This window comes from Cicer arietinum, chromosome 2 (genome assembly GCF_000331145.2).
Source record: "Cicer arietinum cultivar CDC Frontier isolate Library 1 chromosome 2, Cicar.CDCFrontier_v2.0, whole genome shotgun sequence".
Classification (NCBI taxonomy): Eukaryota; Viridiplantae; Streptophyta; class Magnoliopsida; order Fabales; family Fabaceae; genus Cicer; species Cicer arietinum.
This window is the reverse complement of record NC_021161.2, coordinates 4500624-4514551: the sequence shown is the minus strand read 5'-3', so window position 1 is coordinate 4514551 and position 13928 is coordinate 4500624. Positions and strand designations below refer to the sequence as shown.

Below are 13928 nucleotides of genomic sequence, written 5' to 3'. Positions count from 1 at the left end.
TTTATATTATACTTTTTTTTTTCATTTAGTTACTATAATGTACATTTTTTTGGTTCCCTATCATGCATGAATTTATTGAGATTGAACCAAATAATACATGAATTTTAAAAAATAAACTAGTATGTTACAGTCTAAAACAAAAAACATGATCAAAATAGAAAAATAAATAATTTTAGACTCTATAGGACAAAAACAAAATATAAATTCATGTTATATTTTTTAAGTAAGACTCCAAATTTCAGTCTCGTGGATAGAAAAAATATGATTGAGAGAGAAGATCCAACTAAAATGGATCAACTAAGTTCCTCGAATTCAAGTCTCGTGGATAGAAAAAATATGATTGAAAGAGAAGATTCCACTAAAATGGATCAACTAAGTTCTTCAATGCGATTATTAATTAGTCATATTTCGCATCAATAACATGATTGTCCAAAAATTATTATAATATATAATACATACTAACTAATTGATTAATTATTATGTAGTGTTTAAGGTTTTTAATTATTGATAAATGCTAATCTATAACATAATTATTTAAATTGAAAGTTCAAGATGAGGTCCTACTTTCCTTTTTCAAAATAATTTTTTTCAAAAAATAATGAAAATTATAAAATAGTTTTTTTTTTATATCGTTTTATTTTTGGTTTCATTCAGTTAACTTTTGTATGGAGACGATGTGATAAATACCACAAAAAACTCATACATACAATTGTGATGTTTTAAATTGGAATCTAAATAATTTTAACATATATATATTAATTGAGTTAAGATTTAAAAACAATTTCAGTCGATCAATTATTTATTTTTTGTTGATATGATATGAGGCATTCATTGCAAAATTCCATTTAAAATCATATCAAAAGAATATTATTTAAAAAGGACATTGGTTAATCTAGAATAAGAATAAAATCATAAGTAGATCCATGTTCGATATCATAACGAAACATGCCACTTGCTCATTGTCACTTAGGAAGAAACGATAAGAAGCAAAATAATTGTTATTTTGGAAGAAGCAAAATAATTGTTATTTTGGAAGAAGCAATATATTAAAGGTATTCACAAAATCAACATAGGATATGTAATTATTTAAGCATCATGATAAGGAGCACATATATCATGAGATGATCAAACAAATTGGTCGCATCTATATATCTAATAAAATTGCATCTGACCAAAGAGTCGAAAGAAGACATAAACAAGTGTGAAACATGGCACTATAATCCTTTAATATATCAAAATATAATTGAGGAATACTAACTAAAGACATTTTCATAACTAAAATGAATAACAAAATATATATAATTTTAATATACCCAATTACTATTATGTTAATATATTACATATTCAGTTATCAAAATGATTATTTACCTATTAATAATATAGCATCTTTCTCGTGCTTCCTACCACATGAAAGTGGATCCTCTTACTCCCTTCAAATGATTCATAAATAGAAAATATATTATATATTTTAGAATAAAATATAAACAAAAGGTAACATTTTTTAGTCCATTTAATGATTTTTTTTACAATTCTATTTAATGATATTATTATCTCTAATTTAATTTAATGAAGCAATATATTACTACTTTGAAGGGTAATTTAGGTAATGAACTTTTACACAACGAAATGTGATATATTTAACTAATTGGCTTCAGCCAATAGATAATGTTATATAAGCATTAGCCAAATATTAACATTTTTCCAAATGATTTTAATAAGCTACGATACTCTACCTCAGATTAGGAGCCAGCCACAATTGTTTGTTTATTTGATTTCCATGCGATCAAATATTCTCCAATCACCTTTACTTTGAAGTGATGAAAGATTTATTTGAATGAGTGACTACTATCTCATCCACATACATCAGAAATATTATACTTTTATAAGAATTAAAAATATATTTATTCTTTTTTATAAATATATTTTATAAAAAATTGTGAGACATAAAAATATATTCACAAATATTAAAAAAGATAAAAACAATTTAATGAGAATAAAAATGTCATTTAAGCAATCAATTCATCTTAATTAAATATAAATTTTTTCTTATACATAGACCAAAGAGTATATATTTCCGAAGTAATCTTCTACAGACAACTTTGAAAACAAATTGAAGTTCAAAGCACATTTAAGAGATTGTCTCTTAGTCAGTTTTTATACATATTATTCAAAGATCAAACATTTCACCACATAATTAAGATAGAAAAGTAAATATTTTTACTCACAATTTTAATTTTAAGTTTCCATAATATTCATCACACTTAATCTCAAATTCCTATAATATTCATCACACTTAATCTCAAATTCCTATAATATTCATCACACTTAATCTCAAATTCCTATAATATTCATTAGTAATTTATCTCTCTTGATTCGTGCCAGACTAATTACTTACCTTTTTTCAATGTATCAAATCAAGTAAACATATAATTTAATTAGTATTTTTCTAAAAAATTTGTAAGAGTGTTTAAGAAAAACATTACTCCTTTTATCCTAAAATGTCCATCGTTAAAAAGTTTCAAAATAAACGACCTTTTTAATTTTTAATGAAATGGTAATTATTTTTTTCTTCCATTTATAGCCTCTAATAATTAGTACAATTAGTTATATTTGTAAGTCATTATCTTCTACTTTGCATTTATATTAATAGAGAATAGACAAATACTTGTTCATAATAATTTAGTAAAAATATTATTTTCTTTATTTTACTTATACATTTGTCTTAATTTGTATGAGATGATTTAATGAGTCACTCATTGTGGGACAAATGATGTATTTAACAATACAATGATTTTTTAAACAAAACTAAAAACTTAAAAGAACCAAAGATTAGGTACTTGAGATTTTTGGTGTGATGGACGAACTAAAAAAAATGAAGTCTCACACTCACTATTAGATTTGTTACATTTGTTAATATTCTTGCAAATTACACACCGATAATATATTTATTATAATCAATATTATTTAAAATTTATTTTTCATAGGAATTAATGTAAGATTACTTAATCTATGTTGTAACATAGTAAATCATAAATAATTAAAATTTTAATAAATTTCAATTTAGAGATCACAAAAATACATTTAATCACTATTTTATAATCAAAATTTCAATACAAACAATAGTATTTGCAAATACTGGTTCTCCATATTTTTTTAAGCACTTAATAAAATATTTTATTAGTTCTAAACCTCATCAATACTCATATCTTCTTTTAGTACACTTTTGTTAAAATATTTCTCAATAGAGTCATGTTTTACACAATTCAATTAAAGAAGAATAAAAAATTATGATTAATCAGAGAGATGAAACATGTAAATAAATTTACACGACAAAGAAACTATGAAATTAGAATTTAATTCAAATATTTTCGCCTCTAGTTTTTTTATATGACAAATATTTTTTTTTTATTTAGTTTAAATACTTTTGATTTTTTTTCCTTCTAAACAACATTTATATTAGCTTTTATGAATTCTTTTGCATATTATGATGCATATATAAAAGCATTGGTCAAACACAAACACATCTGAATTATGATCAAAAATTTAACTTTGAAATTAATCAACAATTAAGCAATTTACTTTTAAGTTAGATATTTAAGTGTTACAAATTTTAATAAAAAAATAATAAATATAATATAATTTATTTTCAATATTAAACAAATTAATTGTATATATTTTATATTATTTTAATATAATTCTTTCTACATACATATAATAAGTTTTGTTTTTTTTTTTTCCAGTTATTTTAATTTGACATGTATGATGGGAATTCAATCTCATTCGTTCTTTATGTACTAAATATGATTTTTGGAGTCATGAATATTATGTGATCATGATTATTATATATGTTTGTAATATAATCCAATTGTAAATTCAAACTCTATTAGATATTTATATTGTATATCAATTATTAATTATCAATTAAATAACTAAATTTTATAAATAACCGCATAAAGTTTTATAACATTTAATTACTCTTTTATAAATTATAAATTCGATCCTAGTTCAATTGGTTGAATTTTTAAAATCTTTTCTAAGATAAAAAAAAAATAAATTTAAAATTTAATTAAAAAACATCATTGATATTAATTTTTATTCTATCTCGTTTCTATTTTTTTTTTTCTTCTCATCGTGTGAATGGAAGCATGAAGGTTCAATCATGCACATATACATCTCTACTATTAAAAGAAAGAAAAAATGGTCCTCCCTACGCATTAACCAATACTATTATAAAAATTTGGTGTTGTTTATGATACTTATATATACATGTTATATTCTAAATTTGGTATTGGCTACTCTCGAATTATTTTACATTTTATAATATCAATATAATATTTATTTATTTTTTCTTTAATAATTTACATTTAAGATAAATTGTATTTTTGTATATTAAATTTTTCAACTAACCACATTAATAAAAATATTTGAATAAATAAAATTTATTTTATCATTAAAATTAATATTATTAATAATTTTCTAAAAATGAAGCATAATTCAAATAAAATATTTAAAATAAGACAAGAAAATATTTATGTTTATGATATTTAATATAATTAAAGAAGAAAAATTTATAAAAATTGATTCAACTGACAAATGATAACGTTAATATCACCGTGTCATTTCTCAATTTACAAAGTTATTTTAAAAAAATTAAATAAGAAATTGATTAAAAGAAAGATTAAAGAAAAAATTAATTGAAACGAACAATAATATATTAATTGATATGTCCCACTAATTAAGCAATTTGTTTATACCTAAACAACAACTCCCCATGTGCCTTAGCCCTTCCCAAGATCAACAGAAAAGACAAATGACCATATTGTCTTCCATGTGTTCATTCAAACCTTATTATTATTGCTAGTCATGTTCCCTAAACTATTCACTTTTTTGTAACACAAGGTCGGCTTGTATTTTATTCATGTCTTCTAATTTGTCATTTTTCATATTTTCTAAGTATTATATATAAGAGTGCTTAACCACATCAACATATCTTACTACTAGTTCCTCTACAATTTTATTTCTCTAAAGAAGAAGAAGAAAAAATAGTTTTTTTTAAAAAAAGAGAAAAAGGATGATGATGAAGTTGAAGTCAAAGAGATTTTGTAGAAGCATCTCTAGACTTGGAATTGGGAACAACAAAGTAGCATCATCTCATGTTGAAAAAGAATGTGGTGAAATTAAATGGGAACTTAGGCCTGGTGGAATGCTTGTACAAAAAAGAGAGAATAATAAAAGTGTTGGAGAGATGATTACAATTAGAGTTTCAACTGTTTCAAAGTGGCATGATATTTCAATTGAAGCCACTTCAACTTTTGGTAAGTCAAATTCCATCTCTTAACTTGATTTGATTTTTTTTTATAGCAAACCTTTATTTTTGTATAATTGAGCAATTTCACTTAAGTGAATAGGAACAAAAAAGTTTCACTATTGTGCATTAATATAAAATTTATACAAATAATCATCAAGTGTGAATAAATGGCATGTCAATATAACTTCATTGATAACATATATGAATATATAACCGTCTAACTTTAATACGAGATCTCCAATTTCTTTAAATCCAGTTCATTTGACAAATAATTGTAAATGACTAATAATTCATTTCAATTTTATTTATGAAAAAATGTTTTCTTTTGTGGGTTATTATAGAATTATAAAATTAATTCTTAAGTGTGTATTTTGACAAAATGTATGAATGAATTGTAGGGGAATTAAAAATGATTTTGTCATTGGTAACAAGTTTGGAGCCAAGAGAACAAAGGCTTCTCTACAAAGGTAAAGAGAGGGATGATGATGAATTCCTTCACATGATTGGTGTTAGGGACAAGGATAAGGTACTTCTATTAGAGGATCCGGCTATTAAGGAAAAGAAGTTACTTGATTTTGCAAGAGGTCAAACCATTAACAATCCCTGTTGTACCATAAGTGTATGATATGGAATTTTGGTTCCATGCAGTTAGCAAATACCGAGTTTGTTTCTCGATTGTTTGATTTCAATCGAATAATTATCAATGTGAATGCGGGAAAGTTTCGACTGCGTAGAATCTAGGTCTGATGATATGATATGTTCTATCTAATTTCTCAAATTCCTAATTAATTAGTACTAACTAAAAATTTGAAAAAGTGAAGTGAAGTTTAATTTAATGTAATGAAGGGTCTTTCTTCACTTTTTTAGTTTGTTAATTTCTCTTAAGATAGAAATTTGATTATGTACTTATCTAATTGGACCTTTGTTTGATTTTAAAATGGATAAGATGATGTAATGCCATGTTATGGAATTTGGTATATCAATTGAAGTGTTTTGTTTTTATATTGTACAAATTTTGTTTAATTTATTTTATGGTTGTTGTTTTGCTATTCAAATAGTACTTTTATTATATAATCCCGTGCATCATTAAATAAATATTTGCGAAGTTTGGGGCAAAATCTCATAAAAAGGGGCAGATGTTTTGGGTTTTCAAGTTTAACAATTGTTTGACCAGGAGTTGAGCTAATGGTTGAGGATGATGTTGAAGGAATAAATGGTTCAGAGTTTAAGTTTGGTGAAGGTGAAAAATTACTTTGCCACATAAAAATCACAGTTTCGCGGTCAAAAATGGTAATGTAAAATAGAGTGCCTGTGTGTGTGTTTTTTTTAAATAATAACTTGTATTTGTATAAAGGTGAGTATTGGAGTGAATTCGTCGACCTGGTTCGTCCTTCGAACTCGACCTGATCTATAAGCAATGAGTTGAGTTTGATTCGGTCAAAAAAAAAAAACACAAGGTCGGTCAAAAAAAAAACACAAGGACAAAAAAAATAGAACAAAAACAAAGTAAAAAAATAACCGTGTTTAGGTCACCCTCCGGGTTATCGATCTCATCCCAAAATACATTAAGGATACATCTTTTTTATTTTACTTTAATATTGATTTCACTCTTGCATGCGAATTTGTATTCATTTTTCTTTTTATTTATGCATCATTTTCTTCCTTATTATTATTATTATTATTATTATTATTATTATTATTATTATTATTATTATTATAAGATAATGTTTTGATGTTATTTTTAATGAAAGAGAAAAACAATTAGATGATGAAAGACCTATAGGTCTAGTAGGTAATAGGTTATTTGTTTGGATTAAATTATTTGTATTTTGTATGACAAAGTTATGAGTTACTAATTTTGAATGAATTGATAAGTGATTTAATTTTTTTTTTTTTCTAAAAAAAGTTCAAGAATTACTAGTTGGCAATTCATCTTGAAACCAACTTGATCTCGTCTTATTTTGTCTCGTCGTTTTTAAATCCACAATTGATCGGATTTAATTGAGTTAAGGGATGGATTATAATCTAAAAACTAGTTCGATCAAATATTAAAATCGAATAACAGACACATCAAACCTGGCCTATCCGTCCTTTGTAAACCTCTACAACATATAATCTCGGATAAAACAATGTTTACAAAATACTCCAAAGTCTAATGCTAATTTGTAAGAAAAGTATAAATTTATGGCATTTTTTGTTGATATGATATGCCATGGTTTTTTTTAAGAACATATATATGATCTTGAGCTAATTTATGGCCTTCTTCGTCAAGACTCTATTTTTTTGGTTTGGTTGAAAGAGTACAAAATAGTAAAAATAGTATAAGGGAAATCTTAACAATAAAACTGTCTTAGAGGTAGTGCTTTGAAAATTGGATATTTAATTTTTTTAAAGGTCAAAATTTATTTTTTTAATATAAAATTTCTATTTTTATACTGTGAATCTATAGGGTAATTATAGGATCAATAATTATGAACATAATTATAAAAAACAACTATTAAGTAGGGATAAAAAATTTATATGAAGTAATTTAACGAGTATCAACTGATAAAATAAACAAATTTTTTAATTATTCATTAATTAATAATACAGATACGAATATAGTGGTATTCATACTTGTGAATATCCATACTCGATAATAAATTATTAAAACTGATATATAATAATATTGTATTGTTTATATATTAATACTTTTTAACATAAACTTATGTTATATATTTTATTTATGTCTTAATGTATTAATGTTTTTATTTGTTATTAATTTTTTTTTGTCAACAAAAAAGGAGGAAAGATTTTACATCATGCAATAACAAAAATTTGGTATATAAATTATTTTGTATTTAAAATATAATATTCTTTGATAATTATGTATACTTAAACATATACAAAATATCAATTAAATAGATATCCGCATAAATATGAATACAATCTGAGTATCATTTTTATCTAACGAGGAGGATACTTTTTTATCAATTAAAACTTGTAACTTTTTCTTGTATTTAAGATCAAAAACTTTCCAAAAGTTTTATTAAAAATTTGAAGATATAATACTATTTTTAATAAAATATAATAATTATTAATTAATAAGAGACGAAGAGAATGTACTTAGGAAAATGCTAAATATAAAAAATAATAATTGTGTGAAAAGGTAATTTTCTAGTGCTCCACGAGAGCTCAAAGTGGGAGGCAAAAAAGTTCTAATGGCAGGCATGAATGTCTCTTACTTGGAAGCAACTTCAATGGAATTCAGAAGAATCATTTTTAAGTCATTAATAATGAATGCACTTTGTATTGGGAAGCCGTAGAAACTGGTCAACTTGTCATTTCCCACCACAAATAGGTATTACAAAATTAATGAATAAATCAAATTACATCCTCTATTTTAAAATCAGTTCTTTGTATTTCAATTTTTTTAACTTTTATACATTCATTTAATATGTTATATTTTTTTTTTTTAATTTTCAATTACATTATTAACATATTATATCATTATCTTTATTTCTTTCTTTCTTATGTTCACCAAACCTTTTTTCTTTTGAAATATTGTTTGTTCAAGTTTTTTTTACATACATTGAAAAGTAAATAAACAAATGAATAAGCATAATAATTGTATAAAAATGTCCTCATCAACTATCAACCAACTATTAATATTGATTATTTAGAAAGAAACTATTGACTATTAATAATTTCCATAAATATATAGTGAGATATAACAATTTGAAAGTGATGTCTACAAAATAAATTTGGGATAATATTTGAACAAAGTAATTAATATATGGTGCATTGATACAAGTAAAGCGACAATTATTGTAGAATAAATTTTCTTTACTAAAATGAAAATTAACTAAAAAATGGATCATTCACACATCAATTAGTTAAAATCAAAATATTTATTTAATTATTAATATAAATGTTAATATTTCTTGATAAAAATGAGGAAAACTATAGATACATTAGATAAAAGAAAAATATGTATTTGATTATTTGAGCTTTTTCTTTAATATCTTATAGATAAAAGTGTGAGGAAAATTATAACATACTTCTTCCATTCCTTTTTAATTGTCATAATTAGAAGGAAAAAAAATTATTCTTATTTAACTGTCATTTTTAAAGTTTAATACAATATAGAATATTGATTTGTCAATTAGTTATTTATTACATATAAAAAAATATATGAAATGAGATAATAAATTATTAAATATAAAATAAAATAAATAAATGATAATATCGAAAATAATACATTGGTATGTGTAAAAAATAAAAATAAAATGACAATTAAAAATAAATGTATGAAATCATTTAGAGATCAACTAATCAAGAAATATATATATATCAATCAGTATATCTGTCGATATTTATTAGATAAAAGTGTACAATAAAATTATCAAAAATAATACACGTGACTACTATTAGTCATTAATCGAATAATTTAACGACTGGGTCATCAACAAAAATTATATCAATCTTAATAATTATGTTTTAAAATAGAATTTTATAACAAAAATAAAATATTTTCAATAAGATATTATTACTAAGCTACGTTTTAAGTATCAACTTGCATTGGACCGACTTGGTGAAAGCAACATTATGGGCCAAGTGATCGTCCAAAGGGGAGCCCAACAACTCTCCTTGAGATTACCATGCATCCACACTTTCTAAATATCCGTATCACAAAAGAAACTTTCTTTTTTCACTCCTAAATTTTATTTAAATTGATTAATTTAAAAGTGTATTTTATATATTTATATTAATCAATCTATATTTATTTTTTGTATATTTAAGAACATTGTGATCGACTAGTGAGAGAAAAAACACCTTCCATAAAATTGCCACTCTTTGAATCTCAAACCACATGATAACACCAAATCCAAAAAGCTTTGGGCTAATCAAGCATGGCATGAATGGAGGTTTCAACTTCAACACAACTAGACTCTCCCAAGATCCCACTTATTTCTGTTATCATTCATTGGATAGAGTAGAGAGATTATTGAAGACCCTCTTACGATAGAAATATAATACGATCTAAAATATAATTAGAATATACGATAGTGACATGATAAATATTATTATATGTTATATTTAATATTGACATCTTAAACAATAAAATAATATTATTTTATTATATTATGTATTTGTATATACTTCATAATGATACGATATAATATATATCATATTTAAACAATAAAATTATCATTGTGAAATAATTATATACTTTTTTTATATATATAAACTTACACAAAACTTTTAAATATTATAAATCAATAAAAACTAAAATAAGTATTGAAAGAATTTTTCTATTTCAAAAAACTCCATTAACACTACTAAATAAATAATTTCAATTACAAAAAAAAAAAAAATCAGAGACAACTAAGAAATTTTATTTTATTTTTTAGGTAAGCTCAATAATATATAAATAAAAAATCTACCTTTATAAAAGAATTATATATATATATATTAAAATAATTCAATTAATATTCAAAATTTATATTTTGAATAATAATTTATCAGATTATATAAATTGACAAAACTATGTAGAGGCAAAATAATTAATTAACATTTTGAAGATAATCAAATATTTAATTATATTTGTTATGATTCTAATCTTATTAATTATTACCTTGTATTTTTCAGTGTATTTATTTAGACAAAAAATTAAAATAAAAAAAAAGTTTATTCACAATATGTGGAAGTATACATATTCATGCAAGATCACGTGGTCATTTTTCAAGTAATCAAGATTAATTTAATCATCAATTATTGACACATCTCATGTACAGCAAGACAAGAAACACACTTTTGTGAAGAATAAAATGATTTAAAAGATTCCTCAAAGGAATGTCTAATAAGATTGATGATATAATGATTGCAGAATATTTTGATTGTCTTATAATTAAAAGACAAGAGGCAAAAATACATGCATGATAAATACAAATATCGAATGTCCACTTGCAAAAATACATGCATGATAAATCTTCAGATTGATTACATGGAAGCAAGTACAAAAATCACTCGAGTGCAGTAAAAAGGCATTATTGATCTAACAATTGTGCATGCTTATGACTCATCATTGTTCCAACAAACATATTCATGTTGCATACCCAAGTTTCATTCAAAATTCAGGTAAGAACGTTACAAGTTTGAACAATAACTTTATAGACAGAAGTGTAAATAAGAAGATTATTTCAAATAAATCAATTGATAGCTGACAAGACTGACCAACGGCTATATTCAGTTTAAACTGAACATTCAAAGTCTCTTTTCATTGATAAAATGAAGATCAATTAGAAGATGAAGACAAACATTCAGTTTGCAATTTGTGTACACTTGTTCATCCAAGCACAAGTTATGAAACTATTCTCTTAAGAAAAACTCCAAGCTCTCTTCGTTGTATTTGTGGATCATTTTTTATGAGTTCTTGCTTTCAGTAAATCTCAAACAAAGACTTGAGAATCATTAGACCCCAAACAATTTTTATCATACATGTTATTTGTAACTCAAATATATCTGTTATGTTATATTGAGTATGTTAGTAAAAATTATTTATGATTTGAAATGTGGTTGTAAAAGTCCTTTTTCATTTGAAAGGTGGTTGTAAAAATCATTTCTGAATTGAAAGGTGGATCTAAAAATTCCTTTCTAGATTGAAAGGTGAAAGTTGCAATTGATCAAGAAAGAAAACGCAAATACATAATATTTTGTGTTAAGCATATTAATGAAAATCTCATAGATTGTGAGAACTGGATGTAACTCATATTGGATGAATCAGTATACTTATCTTGTGTGATTTTTCTATGCGTTATCTTTTAATTATTCAATATTCACATCTCACAATTCACTTGTAATTGCACTTAGTTACTTTATTTCTAATCTTAACTCATCAAGAACATTATGGTTATTCAATCTCTTACTACCAAAATTATTCTTTAGAATATGAAATTAAGTACAAAAATTAAAAATGGGTCACAATTCAAACTCTTTTTTTGTGATGTTAATTGCTATTTCAAACTACTCCTATTCTAGACCACATATGTTTTTTGAAAATTAATTATTAACATTTTAATTTTAAATTTAATATTAAATTCTATTTTTTTTTTACATTTATATTTTGTTAGACTTCAATTTTGTAAATTTTTATATTATATTTTATAAGAGCAATTGAGTAAATTATTGTTTTTATCTTATTCGATACAATTGCTCTTGCGATCCCTTAACATAATTTCATATAACACTTCAGTCGTTTATCTTTTTTTTTTCTTTTCGATTTGGTCCTTTATTTAATTTTATAACAAAAATTCGAAAATATAAATAATGAAAATATGAGTTTATTTGAATATTTGAGTTATAAATTTGATGAAATTTACATTATATTGAAGATGGTAATTAACTTTATGTGTTTTGTTTGAAAATTTTGATGAATTTTTGTAAAAATAGGATAACATTGTCAACATTTTTAAACATAAAAGATCAAATTGTTTATTTAAAATTAAATAAAGGACCAAATCGAGAAAACAAAAATAAAGGACTGAAGTGTTATCTGAAATTAAGTTAAGAGACCGCATGAGCAATTATGTATATCTTATTCTATTATTTTTTAGGCTAAATTACATTTGTGGTCCCTTAACTTAATTTCAGGTAACGTTTTAGTCATTTATCTTTTTTTTTCCCAACTTGGTCCTTTATTTTAATTTTAAGTGACAATTCGATATTTTATGTTTTGAAATTTCAACAATGTTATCCTTTTTTATACAAAAATTCAAAAAAAAATTCAATCAAAACTTATAAAATTAATTATATTCTTCAATATAATACAAATTTCATCAAATTCGTAACGCAAACCTTCAAATAAACTCATATTTTCATACTTTATTTGATATTTTTAGGAATAAAGGACTAAATCGAGAAGAAAAAAAAGATAAAAGACTAAAACGTTACCTGAAATTAAGTTAAGGGACCACATATGTAATTTAGCCTATTTTTTAATTCAACTCATATTCAAGATAAGAATTATAACCAATGGAGGACTAATATGTAACTAATAGGGGCGCTTGTCCCCAAAAGAAGAAAAAAAATACTAATACATATTTTTTTTTTATAAAAATTTAATCTCCTATATACTTTATGGTTCTAGAAAGCATATTGAGTATTCAATGATATATTTACTTTTAAAGTTAGCTTTGTTTTTGATGTGGCAACTACAACTATTGAAATATGCTTCTCTTTCATGAAAAATATAATGTCCAATTATATAGAGGATGAGTTATTAAACGATTTATTAATTAGATATATAGAGAGTGATATATTTAATACTATTTACAATTAAAAATTATTGAATATTTTTTGGATATGAAATCTCACAAAGAACAATTGTAATTTGTGGAAGCTATTAAATATTTTGAATTTGTTTAAGTTTTATAGTTATGTATTTAATTTTTAAAAATTAATAATATTTTTTTGATTTAAATATATATATATATATATATATATATATATTGTTTTACTATTCCCATGAGTAAAAATTTCTAAATTCATTATAAATTATAACCAAAGAGACATAATAAGATATAGGCTAAATTACATATGTGGTCCCTTAACTTAATTTTAGGTAACGTTTTAGTCCTTT

The 13928-nt window shown here is 23.4% G+C and overlaps 1 protein-coding gene across 1 annotated transcript; it reads left to right on the top strand.

Annotated features, from left to right (window-relative positions):
* Positions 1–4827: 4827 nt before the first annotated feature.
* LOC101489564 (BAG family molecular chaperone regulator 2) lies at positions 4828–6312 on the top strand. Its single transcript, XM_004489499.4, has 2 exons — positions 4828–5315; positions 5707–6312. Exons 1-2 carry the CDS (start codon positions 5072–5074, stop codon positions 5931–5933), a joined length of 471 nt encoding a protein of 156 aa, XP_004489556.1. The 5' UTR covers positions 4828–5071; the 3' UTR covers positions 5934–6312.
* Positions 6313–13928: the final 7616 nt, after the last annotated feature.

Excerpts from the sequence above, each read along its gene's own strand:
- LOC101489564 (XM_004489499.4), top strand. The coding sequence starts at position 5,072 with ATGATGATGAAGTTGAAGTCAAAGAGATTTTGTAGAAGCATCTCTAGA. Across the intron at positions 5,316-5,706 it reads TGAAGCCACTTCAACTTTTG|GGGAATTAAAAATGATTTTG; the intron begins GTAAGTCAAATT and ends AATGAATTGTAG.